This window comes from Acipenser ruthenus, chromosome 48, assembly GCF_902713425.1.
Source record: "Acipenser ruthenus chromosome 48, fAciRut3.2 maternal haplotype, whole genome shotgun sequence".
NCBI classification, from domain to species: Eukaryota; Metazoa; Chordata; class Actinopteri; order Acipenseriformes; family Acipenseridae; genus Acipenser; species Acipenser ruthenus.
In genome coordinates, this window is record NC_081236.1 from 1,410,588 (window position 1) to 1,430,937 (window position 20,350).

The 20,350-nt window shown below is 40.7% G+C and overlaps 2 protein-coding genes across 3 annotated transcripts; one reads left to right on the forward strand and one right to left on the reverse strand.

Moving 5' to 3' along the window:
* Positions 1-2,682: 2,682 nt before the first annotated feature.
* LOC117967921 (zinc finger protein 501-like) lies at positions 2,683-8,981 on the reverse strand. 2 transcript variants are annotated; one of them, XM_034915387.2, is made up of 3 exons: positions 8,770-8,981; positions 5,381-5,888; positions 2,683-4,901 (listed from the first exon to the last, which is right to left on the reverse strand). In XM_034915387.2, the coding sequence occupies exons 2-3, from the start codon at positions 5,859-5,861 to the stop codon at positions 4,057-4,059; spliced, it is 1,326 nt and encodes a 441-aa protein (XP_034771278.2). In that variant the 5' UTR covers positions 5,862-5,888; positions 8,770-8,981; the 3' UTR covers positions 2,683-4,056. The 2 variants fall into 2 exon arrangements, with proteins under 2 accessions (XP_034771278.2, XP_058870648.1); XM_059014665.1 differs by having other exon boundaries at positions 5,381-5,891.
* Positions 8,982-11,516: 2,535 nt separating this feature from the next.
* On the forward strand, positions 11,517-14,903 carry LOC131721166 (protein C-ets-2-like). The gene is made up of 3 exons (XM_059014488.1): positions 11,517-11,535; positions 13,582-13,700; positions 14,379-14,903. The coding sequence occupies exons 1-3, from the start codon at positions 11,517-11,519 to the stop codon at positions 14,580-14,582; spliced, it is 342 nt and encodes a 113-aa protein (XP_058870471.1). The 3' UTR covers positions 14,583-14,903.
* Positions 14,904-20,350: the final 5,447 nt, after the last annotated feature.

Genomic DNA, 20,350 nt, shown 5'->3' on the forward strand with positions numbered 1-20,350 from the left:
GGAGTATGGAAAGATGCATGCTGGGAATAAGGAGACAGGAACAGGAAGGAGCGCAAACAAAAGCAGGCGATGTCATAATCAGAGCGAAAAAACTGAAATGGCAACGTGGGCCGGACATGTAGCAAGAAGAGGCCATCGCTGGACCAAGGAGATGCTAGACTGGATCCCAAGAGATATAAAGAGACCAAGGAGAAGACCTCCAGGGAGATGGCAAGATGAAATTAGGAAACACGTGGAGCAGCGTGGAGGAGAGACACAGCAGACAGGCCTTGGGGAGGCCTTCATCCAGCAGTGGATTGAAAAAGGAGGAGGAGGAGGAGGAGGAGGAGGATGATGATGATGATGATGATGATGGTGGATGATGAGCAGCAGTGTGGAGTAGTGGTTAGGGCTCTGGACTCTTGACCGGAGAGTCGTGGGTTCAATCCCAGGTGGGGGACACTGCTGCTGTACCCTTGAGCAAGGTACTTTACCTAGATTGCTCCAGTAAAAACCTAACTGTATAAATGGGTAATTGTATGTAAAAATAATGTGATATCTTGTAACAATTGTAAGTCGCCCTGGATAAGGGCATCTGCTAAGAAATAAATAATAATAATAATAATAATGATGATATATATATATACACACACACACAGTTTCAGACAATTTATGACCATGATTTATTATGAAACAATCTTAAAACATAAATAATTCAATTGTGTATAACACATCAGGGCTTCAACAGTTTTGCGATAAAACGAAATTGCTTATTGTTGCGTATTAGATGTATTAATAGAAGCGTTAGAGATAATACAATAACAAAAACAGAACTTATAGAGTATGCAGCTTCTCATTCTTCAGGGATCTAAACAGCTGGTCTCATGCTGTTTCCTGCTGTCGCCTTGTGTTATTTAACACTACGAACACACAGCAGAAAAAAAATAATGGATTGATTTGGAGAATACTTTTATAAACTGACTATGCGCTAATGTAATGACACACTGACAGTATAAGCGAACTGAAACGGTTTAATAGAGCAATCCTGAAACTAATTCCTCGTTTTTAAAGACAGTTACAAATTAAATACATTGATTTGAATGTAATAACTCCCCTTCATAGTCACACAGGTAGCTGTGTTACTTGTATGCTGCATAAGCACCACTGGCCATCTGTTTTGCATTATTCTGAGATATGCACAGGCTTTAGTGTTTCATTACTTACGCTAATAATGTATTTTTAAAATGTGAGCTTTCGGTATTATAAATGAGATGTACTTTTAAAACATCAAAACGTATCTCAGAAAAATGCAAAATTCATTTACAGGCAGAGCAGCTGAAGATTCGGTGTAAACAGTGCAGCAAACTTGTTGTTAGTCAAAATTTGTAATTCTACAAAATTCTGTGGATGATGTCATGATTATTAGAATAGAATGTTCATTCCCAGAGGATCCAAAGTTCCCAGTTTGAAGATAAACTCTCGTTCCTTTTGTTTCCGAGCAACATTTGTTCCATAGCACTGATTGATCACACCGACTGTGATGTGTCTGTCTGTCTGTCAATCGTGTGTGTGTGTGTGTGTATGAATAAAAGAGAAAAGGATATTTCAGGTACTTAAAAAGGTAGAATAATTGATAACAAATCAATTATCAGGACGTTTTGGACTACAAGTCCTTCATCGGCTGAATACAAAAAAACAGTGCTTATATTCAGCCGATGAAGGACTTGTAGTCCGACACGTCCTGATAATTGATTTGTAATCAATTATTCTACCTTTTTAAGTTCCTGAAATATCCTTTTCTCTTATTGATCATTTTGGTACACAGCAGTTTTCATTTTTCTCAAACTTTTTATATATATATATATATATATATATATATATATATATATATATATGTGTGTGTGTGTGTGTGTGTATTATGAATGTTATTATTTATTTCGTAGCAGACACCCTTATCCAGGGCGACTTACAATTGTTACAAGATATCACATTATTTTTACATACAATTACCCATTTATTCAGTTGGGTTTTTACTGGAGCAATCTAGGTAAAGTACCTTGCTGAAGGGTACAGCAGCAGTGTCCCCCACCTGGGATTGAACCCACGACCCTCCGGTCAAGAGCCCTGACCACTACTCCACACCGCTGCCCCTAGGCATTGACTTAAACCAGTATAAATATGAGCAGTGTAGACCTCTTGTTAGATTAAGATTGTTAAGAAATGTGCATTTGAATACATTCTTCCACTGCTTGCTGTTCTGTAAGTTTAATAAAGTATTAAACTGACTAGCTGTTGTATTGAGTGTGTATCACTCTGCGTGAACCCGTTCCAGAAACTCACACTAGTGAGCCACTTGCCAAATGTTTAGTTTAGGATTAAACTTCTTCCATCAATTGTAATTGTTATATAAACACAATTCCACTAGGGGGAAACCTTTACTGCCCGCTGTGTTCCCCAATCATGTACAATCACAGAGGGGTAGGAGTCAGGCTGTGTTGCAAAGGAGATGCAATGACTCTTGTTGGAGGGTCTCTGTGCTGCAGCCGTGATCTGTGCAAAATAAAGGATTACCTGGCGGTGTTTCATGCAGCTGTACCCTATTTTTCAGAAATTGTACCTGACAGCATTTACAAAGAATTAAAAACATAAAACGGACCGGGTTCACCGCACTCGGATTCGCCAGATCCTATCAGGTTTGGCCCTCGAGTCAAATTGTGTTTTTTTTAAAAACCAAAAACCAGTACTTATAATTAAGACTTTACAAAAGCATAAGTTAGTGCTGCATATTTATTTAAAATAAAAAAAAAACACAGGCAAGTCATTTTATAAACATTTTTATTGATCTGCTTGTTTTTCTTTCTATATACAGCCTCACAACTTACAGACAAGCTTCATCTGCGATCGTCCCTTACCTGCACACAGGGAGAAACATGGCGGGCTATTTTCAGATCAAGTGAAAACATGAATGAATGAACGACTGCCCAAAGGGAACACATAACATGCTAAAAGGTTGAAGCGGAATCTGACAAGCAGGCAGATATGAAGAGGCTGGTGGACATTTCTTTCATTAACATGCGTTTGAACTTGTAAATAAAGTGGTACTTCCTGTTTAGACCAGCATGGCAGCCTCTCTGAGGGGCGTTTTGTGTGTTTGTTACAAACACTTTGCAAACAAAGGATTTTTTAGTTGTATTGCAGTGTTTCCAAAGAAAGATATCGCGCTGCTGCAATTTCTAATGAGTTTACTTCAAATATTAACCTGACAAAGTTATCCTCAGCAGGGGAAAGCCGCAGCAAGGCTGTGTGGAGTTTCACAGAAACGATGCTTTACAGACCAGGAGACGCCATTGAGATCCGTCACCTGCAACAAAATTTGTTTCTGAATAATAACATGGCAGTTTCGCTTTAGCACCACACAAAGACAAAATAAAACGGACGAAACTCCAATTTAAAAACTCCAAAAGAAACAGGATGGATTGTAAAAAAAATCAAAAATAAAATTTCTAACTTGCATTGCCCCCCCCCAACTATACTTGGTTTATTGAGGGAAGTTTACAAAAGCAGGCTGAAATATAAAAAGCATGGACAATGCACATTCAAACCTTGTGCAATATTCGGTCATAATACAGCATCGGGACACTAGAATATTTAATTCGTTTTTAGAAACGTGATGAATTTACAAGACTGATCATCCAGGCGATTTCCCAGCAAGGAAGGTGCAATCGGTTTAATCGTTCCGATCAATTTATTTATTTTCAGATTAATGACGTTTAAATGCTAAACCCTGAAAGTCGTTTCCCACACTGAGTTATCGATTTCTCCTGACTCGTACATAAATTGAGGAATAGTTTCATTTTTGTATATTACCGCTCCCATGCACTGAGACAGCCGGAGTTAAACTGACAGCAGAGAAGCGTCTTGTGACGTCACCGCCCACTTTCTGAAACAACCACAGTGCGACTCGTTGCGTGCATCCTTACCAGAGTGATACACACTAAAATAATAATTACACAGGGACTCATAATGCAAGGTTTAAGTATTTTCCTAATGAGTGAGAAGTCCCACTGAACATGGTCTTTAGAGTTTATCTCTTGTGTGAATTCGCTGGTGCATTTTAAGGTCTCCTGAATATCTGAAACTCTTCCCGCAGTCAGAGCAGCCATACGGTTTCTCTCCTGTGTGGATTCGCTGGTGTCTTTTAAGGTGTCCTGAGCGATTGTAACTCTTCCCACAGTCTGAGCAGCGATACGGTCTCTCTCCTGTGTGAATTCGCTGGTGCCTTTTAAGGTCTTCTGACTGCCCGAAACTCCTACCACAGTCAGAGCAGCAATACGGTTTCTCTCCTGTGTGAATTTGTCGGTGTGTTTGCAGGTCTCCTATCTGACTGAAATGCTTCCCACAGTTAAAGCAGCGATACGGTTTCTCTCCTGTGTGAATGCGCTGGTGCCTTTTAAGGTGTCCTGATCGAATGAAACTCTTCCCACAGTCAGAACAGCAGTATGGTTTCTCTTCTGAGTGAATTTTCTGGTGCTTTTTAAGGTCTCCCGACTGACCGAAACTCTTCCCACAGTCAGAGCAGCGATACGGTTTCTCTCCTGTGTGAATCTGTCGGTGTGTTTTCAGGTCTCCTGCCTGACTGAAACGCTTCCCACAGTTAAAGCAGCCATACGGTTGCCCTCCTGTGTGAATTCGCTGATGCCTTTTAAGGTGTCCTAAGCGACTGAAACTCTTCCCACAGTCAGAGCAGCAGTACGGTTTCTCTCCTGTGTGAATTCGCTGGTGCCTTTTGAGGTCTTCTGACTGACCGAAACACTTCCCACAGTCAGAGCAGCAATACGGCTTCTCTCCTGTGGGAATTCGCTCGTGTATTTCAAGGTTTCCTAACGGACTGAATCCTTTTCCACAGTCAGGATATCCTCCACCTGGAAAATATGAACAGGAAAGAAAGTAAGGAGAGGCTGTTTGTAGGCTTAGGGCATGTGGCTAGGGGGAGGAGTGGATTCAAGCATGTATATTTCATCTGTGAGGGCTTGCACTGGGTTACACCAGCTTAAAAACACAAAGTTAAATTTAAAACCTGTAAAAGCAAAGTCAGTAAAGACTGATGCTGGTGAAACCGAGCCCTGGGATCAAAATCTGCCTTCAAAGTTCTCCTGTAATGTTTCAGGTCTATTTCCCGTAACACACAATGCAATTATGCAATTTCTCAATTATATATTTCTAGCAATATTAGACCTGTATCTTAAGTTCACCAGTAGTGAGTCCTATCTTGAACTGGCTGGAATGGTACAAGAAAAACAAATACCTAGTAATCTAACTGCTATGCTCCCTGCCTCTCAAGCACACTGTGGATATCACGCAATCTAGAATGACAATGTCACAGCTACTGGGAGTCACTAACCTGCAGGACTGCATTGTGAATATGACTGCCCGTCTTCCTTTCCACCTCCCTGCATGCTGTTGGGAGAGTCATCCTCTCCAGCGCCTCGCTCTCTCACGCAGATTCTCTCCAGCACCACGCTACACTCCCGCAGGCGTACAGGCTCCAGCTCAGGGATGTTTGGTTTGAAGTCCTCGGATTCTTCCTTCCCTGGTTCCATGTGGTCAAACTCTACTTCAGGGGGCTCCTGTTTAATACGGACAGTTTCCATCACCTCTTCTTGTTTCACAGGAAGGGGTTCTTCTGTCTGGGGGATCTCCAATTCATCGTGCTCAGCTTTAATCTCAGAGACCTCTGGCTGGCTGCTGTCCCATTGCACCTCACAGAGCTCCTGTTTAATGGGGAGGGAAGCCAGTCCAGGAGACTCCACTCTAATGGGGACAAGTTCAAGTTCAGGGAACTCCTCTTTAATCTGGACAGACTCCATCTTCACACTGTCCATGGCAGCACACGGGATTCTGTTTAGTAGCTGCTGGGGGAAAAAAAAGGATTTATTAATTTAAAGAGCTATTAAGGCCATTCAGGGGACTGACAAAATAGCAGGGGTGGCTTTACTATAGAAGGGTCAGAATTTATTGTAATGCAATCCCATGGTGTTATAAACTTAACTGCTGAAAAAGTTTACACAATGTATTTAACTATTCAGTATATTATTCATTTTTCATGCAAACTGTTCAATATATTTGTTTCAGTTACTTTTTTATATATACCAGTATTATATATACAGTTAACTCTCATTAATATGAATTTCAAAAGGACTAGGATAAGAAATGTGTCTCATCAGTAATTCTTATAATCAGGAGTCTAAGCCAAATGCATCCTGTCAGTTTGTATTGAAGTTACAGTAACACTGAAATCAAATTTCAACTGCAGTACAATCAAAACTATTCTACATTGACATTGCTGTTGGAAATACGATTGGAAGTGAACTTTTTAAAAGTATGCATTGCAGAAACATGTTCATGTACTGTACTTTGAACCCGCTGAAGCCTCCCTGAACTGCATTTGAGATCTGCATGTGCAGCTGCTGTGCCAGTTCCTCAGGGCTGTGTCCTACAGTGGTGCCAGATACAGACACGCTGTACAAACCACAAATGTAATCTCTCCCACAAATGTAATAACCAGCTGTTCACATATATAATGTCTCCGTGATAATGCCCGTGAATCACTTGTTTTTGTAATAAATAATAACTGAAAGTTGTTAGAATATTTTTTGAAAGAGATTATTACATTGGTGGGCAGGTGGTTAATGTATTTGTGGGAGATATTGTATTGATGGGCAGGTGGTTAATGTATTTGTGGTTGATATTGTATTGATGGGCAGGTGGTTAATGTATTTGTGGTAGATATTGTATTGATGGGCAGGTGGTTAATGTATTTGTGGGAGATATTGTATTGATGGGCAGGTGGTTAATGTATTTGTGGTAGATATTGTATTGATGGGCAGGTGGTTAATGTATTTGTGGGAGATATTGTATTGATGGGCAGGTGGTTAATGTATTTGTGGTAGATATTGTATTGATGGGCAGGTGGTTAATGTATTTGTGGGAGATATTGTATTGGTGGGCAGGTGGTTAATGTATTTGTGGTTGATATTGTATTGATGGGCAGGTGGTTAATGTATTTGTTGGAGATATTGTATTGATGGGCAGGTGGTTAATGTATTTGTGGGAGATATTGTATTGATGGGCAGGTGGTTAATGTATTTGTGGTAGATATTGTATTGATGGGCAGGTGGTTAATGTATTTGTGGGAGATATTGTATTGATGGGCAGGTGGTTAATGTATTTGTGGGAGATATTGTATTGGTGGGCAGGTGGTTAATGTATTTGTGGGAGATATTGTATTGGTGGGCAGGTGGTTAATGTATTTGTGGGAGATATTGTATTGATGGGCAGGTGGTTAATGTATTTGTGGGAGATATTGTATTGATGGGCAGGTGGTTAATGTATTTGTGGGAGATATTGTATTGGTGGGCAGGTGGTTAATGTATTTGTGGGAGATATTGTATTGATGGGCAGGTGGATAATGTATTTGTGGGAGATATTGTATTGATGGGCAGGTGGTTAATGTATTTGTGGGAGATATTGTATTGATGGGCAGGTGGTTAATGTATTTGTGGGAGATATTGTATTGGTGGGCAGGTGGTTAATGTATTTGTGGGAGATATTGTATTGATGGGCAGGTGGTTAATGTATTTGTGGTAGATATTGTATTGATGGGCAGGTGGTTAATGTATTTGTGGGAGATATTAAGTCTGATTCTGTATTATTTTATATAAAGTTGTACCAGTCTCACAACCAGCAGTGTGGTTCAATCCCAGGTGGGGGACACTGCTGCTGTCCCCTTGAGCAAGGTACTTTACCTAGATTGCTCCAGTAAAAACACAACTGTATAAATGGGTAATTGTATGTAAAAATAATGTGATATCTTGTAACAATTGTAAGTCACCCTGGATAAATTGCGTCTGTTTCTGTTGCAGGTACTGACAGTAAGTTTGACCATTAGGAGAGTCAAATATCTGCCAAAGTTTTACGCAGCTGTCCAATCATAAGCAAGCAGAGACCGTTCACGGTATGTGTGTTGACAGATTTGCCAAATTGAAAAAGCGAGACGCTATCTAGCCTCTTATTTTAGTTTATTCATGGTTATCTGTGTAAACATGCTATTTATAAATATGTTATAGTCCGCATGCCCGCAAACAGCCAAGTAAGATCAATTTATGCCCGTGGCCGAATTATTTTGAGGACCACTGAGTTGCATTTACATGGACCAAAATGGCAGCTAAATTTGCATCCATTCTAAAAGCCACTTCCGGCTCTTCTCGAAATATATTTTTTTTACATTTTTTTTTCTTTATTAGTATATGAAAATGCTTCCAAACTTAATAATTTAGAAATAAGAGGGAATAATTAGTATATGTAATTATTAATGCTACTATATTTTGTCTTGTTATTCTCAAGTACTCCAGTTAATTTCTAAAATATTAAATATATTAAAAACAACGTTACCTCATGTTCGATTCCCCTTTCATTTAATTATTTATGGTTGGTTTATTTGTGTATTTTCCTCGTTCTCTTTTCGTTGCATGTCGGCACAGTGCTATACTTTACACTCTGAAAACTGCAAACCACTTTATTATCGATTTGTTTGTTTATCTGTTCAAGATTAGAAAATAAAAGCAGCGAGTGAATTTACAGGCACATACTTCCATAATGTATTTACAATAATAAACAGAGTAGTTATTGCTATTGAGAGCATTTCCCTACATTACGATTGTCCGTGTATTTCTTAAAATACACTGAAAAGGCTCTGTTAAAAACCAAAGATTAAAATCAAATTAAACTTACCTAGGTATGCTGGTATTTATAATGTATAGCAATCTGAAGACACTGTAGCGATGTTAAGAAGGAAAACACAAGGCAAGTTCTCAAGGGTTAAATTATTTTTAATTTCTCTGACAGGTCGCATTACAATCGTGTCCACAGCTGCTGTTTCTTTTCAATTCGACCCTGGTAGCCACGCCCACTCCCTTTTATGGAGCGGAGGGAGGCATTGCCCGCTCCAGCCAATCCGGAGCTGACACCTCACCTGGCTGGAAAATCCCAGGCTGACGGCAGTGGGGAAATCCCCCCAGAACGTTCTAAAAGGAAGGGGGCGGGGCCCCAGCCTGACCGCGGGGAACCTCGCTCGGTGGAAAAGTAAGGCTGGTAAAGGATAGGATAGGATAGGATTTTAAAAAGTACATTGGAATAACGAAATTGAATCACACAATAAATACAATGCTATCTGGCCCTAAAAAAAGAATTTACCCTGGCAGAATATCTGATCAGGGTCAAAAACACAAAACACAGACAGATCCTGACCAAGTCCAGACTCAGTGACCACAGCCTGGCCATCGAAACTGGCCGGCACAAAAAAACCAGGATTGCCAAAGAAAAAAGGCTGTGCTGTCACTGTGATCTGGGAGAGGTAGAGACAGAAATGCACTTCCTGTTACACTGTCCCCATAAGCAAATCAGGGACACGTACTTCCCCAAACTGGCCAGTCAGGCCACAACATTCCAGCTGCTCTCTGACTTAGAAAAACTGCCAGTTCTGTTAGGAGAGGAGCAGCAGACACAGAGCTAGCTGCCCAGTATGTAGCTGCCTGCCACAGCCAGAGAGACAGAGAGACAGAGAGACAGACCCTGGAGCACTGGGACCAGGCACTCATGCGCACACATGTCCACTGTAAATACAGAGAGGGAGGGAGAGAGGGAGAGAGGGAGAGAGGGAAATGGAAGGGTTGCTGTTGTTGTTGTATTGTCTGGGTTGTTTTGTGATAATGTTCATTGTTGAATTGCTTTGGCAAAACTCATTTCCATTTTGTCATGCCAATAAAGCATTTTTTGAATTTTGAATTTGAATTTGAATTTGATAGGAAAATGATGTCACAAGTGGGCGGAGTTATAAACAGTGGAGCCTTTCTGGAGCCCGTAGAGCACTCTCTCAGCGCACGCGCAATGCTTTTAACGTATTCCACGCTCGCCCTGGCAAAATGTTTCTTGACATAATCAAGCATTAATTCCCATAAATAACAGTCAGTCACTTTATATTAACGATATTTTGTGTTGTTATTTAAAAATTACCGGTATGACCTGGCGCTGCAACACAGCATCGCCGCAATGTATTCAGTACTGAGTGGGCTCCAAAAATGGAGCCTGTAATTGAGTACCGAACTGCATCCCGGGATTGACTGTCCTATCCTTCTTTATATAGTCCTAGGTTGGTGACTATGAATAATGAAAAGATAGGACAGAGTAGGCGGGGCTTAGGTGGGAGCCCACTCTGCTAAGTCCATTGCGGAAAGAAACACGTTGAATGGGCCGACTTGTAAATATGCGTTAAAAAAAAAAAGCCCTAAAAGTTTGAAAACACTTTATTTGTTCTGCACTTTCATGCTATGTGGAGTATTTTTTTTCTTATTTAGTGTTAGAAATCGTAAGGTGAAGTATAATGGGGGTCAATGGCAGGTCCTCACAAGTATAGAAATACACGGGTGTGTGTGTGTGTGTGTGTGTGTGTGAGTGTGTGTGTCTGTGTGTGTGTGTGTCTCTGTGTGTGTCTGTGTGTGTGTGTGTGTGTGTCTGTGTGTGTGTGTGTGTGAGTGTGTGTGTCTGTGTGTGTGTGTGTCTCTGTGTGTGTGTGTGTGTGTGTGTGTGTGTGTGTCTGTGTGTGTGTGTGTGTCTCTGTGTGTGTCTGTGTGTGTGTGTGTGTGTGTGTGTGTCTGTGTGTGTGTGTGTGTCTGTGCGTGTGTGTGTGTCAGTGCGTGTGTGTGTGTGTCTGTGTGCGTGTGTCTGTGTGTGTGTCTGTGTGCGTGTGTGTGCGTGTGTGTATGTGTGTGTGTGTGTGTGTGTGTGTGTCTGTGTATGTGTGTGTGTGTGTGTCTGTGTGTGTGTGTGTCTGTGTATGTGTGTGTGTGTGTGTCTGTGTGTGTGTCTGTGTGCGTGTGTGTCTGTGTGTGTGTGTGTCTGTGTGTGTGTGTGTCTGTGTGTGTCTGTCTGTGTGTGTGTCTGTGTGCGTGTGTGTGCGTGTGTGTATGTGTGTGTGTATGTGTGTGTGTGTGTGTGTGTGTGTGTCTGTGTATGTGTGTGTGTGTGTGTCTCTGTGTGAGTGTGTGTGTGTATGTGTGTGTCTGTGTGTGTGTGTGTCTGTGTATGTGTGTGTGTGTGTGTGTCTCTGTGTGAGTGTGTGTGTGTGTATGTGTGTGTCTGTGTGTGTGTGTGTCTCTGTGTGAGTGTGTGTGTCTGTGTATGTGTGTGTGTCTGTGTCTCTGTGTGAGTGTGTGTGTGTGTCTGTGTGTGTGTCTGTGTGTGTGTGTGTGTGTGTGTGTGGAGAAAGAGTCTGAATAAAGCTTTGGAAGAAGGAACACGCGTGTCGGTCTCTTCTCCTGTTTTCTTGCCCCGTGAAACGCTACAATATTAACACACTGCCCGATGCGACTGAAAAATCGCGTCCCTGTTGATCGTATCGGGCGGCGTGTCCAAGCCTTTAGACAGAGTCTGCAAGAATATCACTTGTCAACAGCAAATTTGTATTCTGACCTTTATTAGCGATGAAGAATGGGATGAACAGTTTGTAACAAAGCCTGCAAACACACCAGCGAATTCACACAGGAGAGAAACCGTATTGCTGCTCTGACTGTGGGAAGAGTTTCAGTACAATCAACAGCCTTGTAAAACACCAGCGAATTCACACAAGAGATAAACTCTAAAGACAATGTTCAATGGGACTTCTCTCATTAGGGAAAAAACGTTAACCTTGCGTTATAAGTTCCAGTGAAATTGTTATCTTATATATATATATATATATATATATATATATATATATATATATATATATATATATATATATATATATATATACAGACGTGCTCAAATTTGTTGGTACCCTTACAGCTCATTGAAATAATGCTTCATTCATGTATACTTGCATGCCTTTGGTATGTCATAGAATAAAGCAAAGAAGCTGTGAAAAGAGATGAATTATTGCTTATTCTACAAAGATATTCTAAAATGGCCTGGACACATTTGTTGGTACCCCTTAGAAAAGATAATAAATAATTGGATTATAGTGATATTTCAAACTAATTAGTTTCTTTAATTAGTATCACACATGTCTCCAATCTTGTAATCAGTCATTCAGCCTATTTAAATGGAGAAAAGTAGTCACTGTGCTGTTTGGTATCATTGTGTGCACCACACTGAACTTGGACCAGAGAAAGCAAAGGAGAGAGTTGTCTGAGGAGATCAGAAAGAAAATAATAGACAAGCATGGTAAAGGTAAAGGCTACAAGACCATCTCCAAGCAGCTTGATGTTCCTGTGACAACAGTTGCAAATATTATTAAGAAGTTTAAGGTCCATGGAACTGTAGCCAACCTCCCTGGGTGCGGCCGCAAGAGGAAAATCGACCCCAGATTGAACAGAAGGATAGTGCGAATGGTAGAAAAAGAACCAAGGCTAACTGCCAAAGAGATACAAGGTGAAGGTACGTCAGTTTCTGATCGCACCATCCGTCGCTTTTTGAGCGAAAGTGGGCTCCATGGAAGAAGACCCAGGAGGACTCCACTTTTGAAAGAAAAACATAAAAAAGCCAGACTGGAATTTGCTAAAATGCATATTGACAAGCCGCATTCCTTCTGGGAGAATGTCCTTTGGACAGATGAGTCAAAACTGGAGCTTTTTGGCAAGTCACATCAGCTCTATGTTCACAGATGAAAAAATGAAGCTTTCAAAGAAAAGAACACCATACCTACAGTGAAACATGGAGGAGGCTCGGTTATGTTTTGGGGCTGCTTGGCTGCGCCTGGCACAGGGTGCCTTGAATCTGTGCAGGGCACAATGAAATCTCAAGACTATCAAGGCATTCTGGAGCGAAACGTACTGCCCTGTGTCAGAAAGCTCTGTCTCAGTCGCAGGTCATGGGTCCTCCAACAGGATAATGACCCAAAACACACAGCTAAAAGCACCCAAGAATGGATAAGAACAAAACATTGGACTATTCTGAAGTGGCCTTCTATGAGTCCTGATCTGAATCCTATCGAACATCTATGGAAAGAGCTGAAACTTGCAGTCTGGAGAAGGCACCCATCAAACCTGAGACAGCTGGAGCAGTTTACTCAGGAAGAGTGGGCCAGACTACCTGTTAACAGGTGCAGAAGTCTCATTGAGAGCTACAGAAAACGTTTGATTGAAGTGATTCCATCTAAAGGTTGTGCAACAAGATATTAGGTTAGCGGTCCCATCATTTTTGTCCATGCCATTTTCATTTGTTTTATTATTTACAATATTATGTTGAATAAAAAATCAAAAGCAAAGTCTGATTTCTATTAAATATGGAATAAACAATGGTGGATGCCAATTACTTTTGTCAGTTTCAAGTTATTTCAGAGAAAATTGTGCATTCTTCGTTTTTTGTGGAGGGGTACCAACAAATTTGAGCACGTCTGTATATATATATATATATATATATATATATATATATATATATATATATATATATATATATATATATATATATACTAGATCTATGTAACACAGGCTAACTGATTCCATTACCTGAGCAGTTCAACTGACCCACATTGGTCTAAACATGATGGCCCACCCCCTTTCTCCGCAGGAAGCGGCCACATCATGCTGTGGCAGTTCCTATTGGAGCTCCTGACAGACCGGACCTGTCAATCATTCATCAGCTGGACTGGGGATGGCTGGGAGTTCGAACTGACCGACCCAGATGAGGTGAGTGGAATTGTGGGAAACGTAGTTATCTGATAACTTTAATCTTCAGAGAGAGAGAGAGAGAGAGAGAGAGAGAGAGAGAGAGAGAGAGAGAGAGAGATATGGAAAGTGCTAATAAGAGGGAAGAAAATGGATTTAAAGCTCTGGTCAGAATTAATTTTAAGTGGGACCAGTGATAATGTTAGCTAATAAGTATCAGACTGTAAAGCCTGGGTTAGCATTCCTTTAAAAGGGAGCCGTGGTCTGAGCTAGTGGTTAAGGAAAAGGGCTCGATACCAGGAGGTTCAAATCCCAGCTCAGCCACTGACTCCCTGTGTGTGTGTGTGACCCTGAGCGAGTCACTGAACCTCCTTGTGCTCCGTCCTTCGGATGAGACGTAAAACAAACGAGCTCCTATTGGAAGTGACTCATAGTTCACCCCCTAGACCAGGGGTAGGCAACCTTGGCTCTTCCAATCCATTCCACTGCAGGACTTTGTGCCAACCAGACCTTTAATTATTTAATTGACCCCCAACAATAACCAAGGGTCTGGTTGAAACAAAGTCCTGCAGTGGAATGGATTGGAAGACCCAAAGTTAGCTACCCCTGCCCTAGACTCTGCAAGTCGCTTTGGATAAAAGCGTTTGCTAAATGGCTAATTCATAATACGAATGATGGCGTTGATTCTAATGTCCTCAGGTGGCCCGGTTGTGGGGACGCAGGAAGAAAAAGCCCAAGATGAACTACGAGAAGCTGAGCCGTGGGCTGCGGTATTATTACGACAAGAACATCATTCACAAGACTGCGGGCGAGCACTACGTCTACCGCTTCGTGTGCGACCTGCAAAGCCTGCTGGGATACCAGGCTCAGGAGCTGCACGGCATGATGGGAAGCTCCCCCTGAGAGCGAGGACTGAACCAGAGACACTGCGCTTGAGGACCTGATGTTGTTAGATTCATTACTGTTAGAATTGATGTATTTATTTGGCAGATGCCTTTATCCACAGGTGTTACAGGGCAGCACAGGGTTGCAATGCAAGCTTTGTATTGAAATACAGTGTAGTTTACAGTCAGTGCAAATAATAATACTGCTAGAATACAATATGAACTAGGATGCAGCGAGTTAGGATCACAGCGAGTTATATCTACAGTGACAGATTAGCAGTGCAATAGTGCAAGGATAGCGCATCAGCTGAGGATCCAGTGATGTGGCATTATTGTGGCATAGATGTAGAAAGACAGGCCAAGCTAATTCATTATAGTTACAAGTTACAAAATTGTAACTCGTTATTGTAAACTTATTATTTAGATTTTTTTTTAAATGCGTTACAGTTACAAATAGTTACTTCTATGGCTCACATTTTACAGAGCTATTGGTTTCAGTTTATATTCTCTGAAGACCCGGCTATCGAAACCCACTCGCTCCCTCCTCTAGCGAGATGATCTGAAAAGCGCATTCGCGTGACGCGGGAGGCTTCACTCGCGCTGCTCAAGTGCTTTGTGGTTTTATGTGTTAGCCGCAGTCCTTTCTTAGTCCTTGAAGTAACAATTATTTTTTTCACACACAATGTAATCCGTAAAAAGTAATCGTTGCAGTTACAGATTACTGAAAAATGTAATCAGATTACAGGAACACGTAATCAACGATGATCCCTGTAAAATCCCTGTATTTCAAGACCTCAGAAGCCTGTTATTGTGTTCTGGTTTACCTTTGTATATCAAATTACACACATGCATATATATATATGTATATATATATATATATATATATATATATATATATATATATATATATATATATATATATATATATAATCTGTAAAACAGCAGGGAGGGGGTTAAATCCTCCCTGCAGGAAAACATGTGCGTAGGCACATTTGTTTGTTTAATTGTTTCATTTGTTAATTGTTGTTATGCTTTATTGTTTAATTAGTTGTGTTAATTGTTTTATTATTAATTATCCCCCAGCACCTGCTAGTTATTGTTAAATTAGAACCAGGTGCAGGGTATTTAAAGAGTGCAGTCAGTTGGCTCAAGGCTGCTGTGTAGAAGGAGCCAGGTAGTGTGTTCTGTGTCCAAGCAGTCAATGGAAAAACTGTTTGTTTTTGTGTATGTGTAGGGACCTTAGAATAGACACCCCCATAAAGTATTTTTGCTTGTCTTATTATAGTGAGTAGTCCTGTGGATGAAAGTAACCTGAAACTCGTATCTAATAATATAAGGTAGTTATGACGGCCTCCAGCCACTAGGGAGCAGCAGCAGGTACACTGGAGGTTGGGTTAGTATATTAGACCTGATAGTGCAGTGTAGCTTAGTGAATAAGAGTATTAAGAGTGAATAAAATATTATTATCTATGTTATCAATATATTTATCCAAAATGTCCCAATATCAGTAATATGTAGTTTGTTTAGCAATTTCGTTTTGTTAGGTAATGTAATTTCATATGGGAAATGGAATTAATAAATATAAATAGTAACAGGGCCTAGTGGGGTGTAAACACGGTCAGGACTGCCCAGTCCCTGACCACATTCCGGCGCCTCCTTAAGACTCACCTCTTCAAACAATACCTGTAGAACTCCTCTGTTTGTATCCTGGGACACTATCACCCTTCATTTAAATGTGCTTTATTTTGCTCTTATCTGCCCCCTATTTTACTGCATTTAATCCTGTACTTCAGAATACTGTAATCTGCCAAGTGTTTAACCTGTAGTACTTTGTATTTAATCACATCCTGATGTAACTATCACTATTTAATCATATCCTGATGTAACTATCACTAGTATCTGCTGTATTATTGAATTGTGGTTTGTCACACTTGTATTTTGCTTGAACAAAAGTTATTGTATTTCTTGCTCTTATTGTATTACTTGTATTGTAACACTTGAAATGTATTTGCTTACGATTGTAAGTCGCCCTGGATAAGGGCGTCTGCTAAGAAATAAATAAATAATAATAATAAAGAGTAGTTTTAAGCATTGGGAAGAAACTCGCAACAGAATGCCATCAAGTAAACATTCAAATCAACTATATATGTAACATTATTAGTTTATTTAGCAGACGCCTTTATCCAAGGCGACTTACAGAGACTAGGGTGTGTGAACTGTGCATCAGCTGCAGAGTCACTTACAACTACGTCTCACCCGAAAGACGGAGCACAAGGAGGTTAAGTGACTTGCTCAGGGTCACACAGTGAGCCAGTGGCTGAGGTGGGATTTGAACCGGGGACCTCCTGGTTACAAGCCCTTTTCTTTAACCACTGGACCACACAGCCTCCAAACAGCAAGGGTGCCAGGTAAACGGCTTAGCCATCCTGCAAGCTAGTCAGGGACCAGCATACCGTGTAGTAAGCACTCCGAAGGAGCTAGGTGTTTGTTTTGCTTGTTTTTGTGTTCGGTTTTTTATTAAAGAAAAATGAGCGCGTCAGCGCTGGAAAACTCCATTTCTGTGTCCTGGATCAGTGTTTTTAAAGGGGCAACGAACCTGAGTGGTGCAGTTTTATTACAAATCACAGATAATCTAATACACAACCTTCAGATCTACACCCTGAGTAACATGGCAAAAACCAAAAAAGTTTTTGTAACGAATACAATTATTCCATAACTTGTATTTTCATTTTAAAACACCTGGTACTACACTAAGTTACAGCAGTCTCTGTTTGCAAGCCCTGATTTCAGACACTTCCTTGGTCAGTCAAGACAGAGACAATTACACATCTAGGACATTTTATAAATCATATGTGTGCATTTTCGTAATAAAATAATGCATTGAAATGAAATTCCAAGTCTCAAATTCAAATGGTCTTTATTGCCACAAACAAGTATTGCCAAAGTTAATGCAGCAAATGTCAAAACATTGGACATTTATATATTACAAAATAACAGTGCTCTCTGTCTGTCTGTCTGTCTATGTACTGTCTGTCTATCGTTGTATATAACTGTCTGTCTGTGCATGTCTAGCTATCCAACATGAGGAGCCCTTCATTAGCATGGATGTTTTGAATGCTCTCTCATATTAATGTGGATGAGTCTGCATGTGTGCACCGTGTGTGTGCGTGTGCATGAAAAAGACTTGGAATAAATAAGCTGACTCTGCACACATCCTGCTGTATACAGACTACAGCAGACCTTTGAATCTGACATGCATGTCTTTAACAATGGCTAAAAACTTAACCTCCAAACCCTGAACTATAATAGACCATCCGCTACAATAGAACGACTGCAGTAATCCGTGGACGTTCAGTATCCAGGTTACAGCTATTCATGAGCTCACTAAGCCGTTCCTAATAAGTTATAAGAGCAGTGTGTGTGTATTAGATTAGTCTTGTGGGGAGAGTGCTCACACCCACTGAGAGAGCAGCTGGGCAGGGTGAAGGTTAATGGATGTTGATTGTGAGTCAGTGACTCGATGAACATGTCATTAATAATAATAATAATAATAATAATAATGTGCAAAATATCAGATGTGTTTAACAGCACCAGCAGACATGAGAGAGAGAGCGAGAGTGTGTTATTGAAACTAGAAGAGACCGAGTCAAGCAGACCAGCGTTTGGGCTCAAGTGCCTTCATCAGTGTTATTGAAACCAGAAGAGACTGAGTCAAGCAGACCAGCGTTTGGGCTCTAGTGCCTTCAACAGTGTTATTGAAACTAGAAGAGACTGAGTCAAGCAGACCAGCGTTTGGGCTCTAGTGCCTTCATCAGTGTTATTGAAACTAGAAGAGACCGAGTCAAGCAGACCAGCATTTGGGCTCTAGTGCCTTCATCAGTGTTATTGAAACCAGAAGAGACCGAGTCAAGCAGACCAGCGTTTGGGCTCTAGTGCCTTCATCAGTGTTATTGAAACTAGAAGAGACTGAGTCAAGCAGACCAGCGTTTGGGCTCTAGTGCCTTCATGATTTCCATTACACAAGAGTAGATGTTAAAACTTCATGCTGATTTGAACTCGGCTCTCGCCAAGATAAGCACCAACTAAGACGTAGCTTTACAGTAAACTAATGTGATCCATGTGTCTCCATCCATTTATGCTTCCTTCCATATGATGATGTAGATATCCTTCTGTCTGGTGTTAATGGCTGAAGTGTAATGCTGGCTCCAGGGATCAGCTTATTTTGCCTCCCTGGCGCATCAGCACACACAACGGCTGCGATGCTGGCTCCGGGGATCAACCACAGTGCGGTCTCCCGAGTGCATCAGCATGACAACCGTCTGGATTGAGCTAAGTAGGGTACATCTCTGGGGTCTTCAAGTGAGCACCTTCCAGTGTTTCGTAGACTAGCCCACGACACCTCAAGAGGGCTCGACGGTGATTCTGGCATCCCAGCATCAGCCCCCTCCGTCCCCCACTCAACTCAGCCCAGCTTACTTACCCGTACATCAGCGTTTCTTTCTTTCTATTGTGCTTGAGATCCCCAGCCAGAATCTTTCCGTCTCAACCACAGCCAGTTGCTGCTTCTCCATGGCCAGGCTGTGCTCACTGAGCCTGTACTTTGTTAAGGTCTGTCTCTGTTTACTGTTTTTCACCCTGGTCAGGTATTCAGCCAGGGTGTAGTGTCTTTTAATATATTACATGTTATAATTAAGTAAGTATGTATGAATATATCTATATAATGACACATTGTTTCCAAATTATATTGATATATTATATTTCCAAATCTATTTTAACATGTCAAAAACTATATATTTAGTCAATATATTTATACATTACAACAGAAATAAGCTGCATATTTCAAGATGTATTAGAGTGTATTGCAACACATTAATATATATAATGTATGTACCAAAAATATACAACTTTATATTGCCAATAGGGCAGCAGTGTGGAGTAGTGGTTAGGGCTCTGGACTCTTGACTGGAGGGTTGTGGGTTCAATCCCCAGTGGGGGACACTGCTGCTGTACCCTTGAGCAAAGTACTTTATCTAGATTGCTCCAGTAAAAACCCAACTGTATAAATGGGGAATTGTATGTAAAAAAAAAAATAATGTAATTGTATGTAAAAATAATGTGATATCTTGTAACAATTGTAAGTCGCCCTGGATAAGGGTGTCTGCTAAGAAATAAATATTAATAATAATATATATATTTACATATCTTTAAGAATTATCCGTACAAGGGACAAAACACACAGAAACAAATAGGTGCTTCTAAATGATTAAAAAAATTACCCTAAAAAAACAAAAGTATTAGAACACAACCAGCATTTCTTTGAATCTGTAATTAACTCCTATTTAAAAAAAAAAAAAAAACACCAGCTGTCACTTTTAGAAAACTAGAATGCAATCCAATGTTTGCGTCTCACCTGGTCGACTGGAGGAGAGAGACAGAGAAGGGAGAGCTTTGCCGGGCTGTGATAAGACAGTATCTTCTCATATACCTGAACCCTTCTCATGTATCAAGCATTTTGATTGGTCGTTTGCGTAGAAACCCAGCCGCAACAACCAATCAGAATGGTTTTTATCGTGCTCGAACTTGTAAGCGAGAATATGAATTACTACCGATGCAGCGATACAGTCCTGCAAACTCATGACAGGACCGCAGAATGACTTCTCGGACACATAACATGTTTAGGAAATGACTCTGTATCCTGTCATACATGGATCAGTTTGAGTCTGTAATTACAGCTTGCAATTATTATTATTATTAATTTATTAGCAGACGCCCTTATGCAGGGCGACT

What these genes read in the sequence shown, in the direction of transcription:
- LOC117967921 (XM_034915387.2), bottom strand. Translation starts at nt 5,861, where the DNA reads ATGGACAGTGTGAAGATGGAGTCTGTCCAGATTAAAGAGGAGTTCCCT. An exon ending in TTCACAATGCAGTCCTGCAG is followed by an intron (nt 4,902 to 5,380) that starts GTTAGTGACTCC and finishes CATATTTTCCAG; the next exon opens with GTGGAGGATATCCTGACTGT.
- LOC131721166 (XM_059014488.1), top strand. An exon ending in AACTGACCGACCCAGATGAG is followed by an intron (nt 13,701 to 14,378) that starts GTGAGTGGAATT and finishes TAATGTCCTCAG; the next exon opens with GTGGCCCGGTTGTGGGGACG.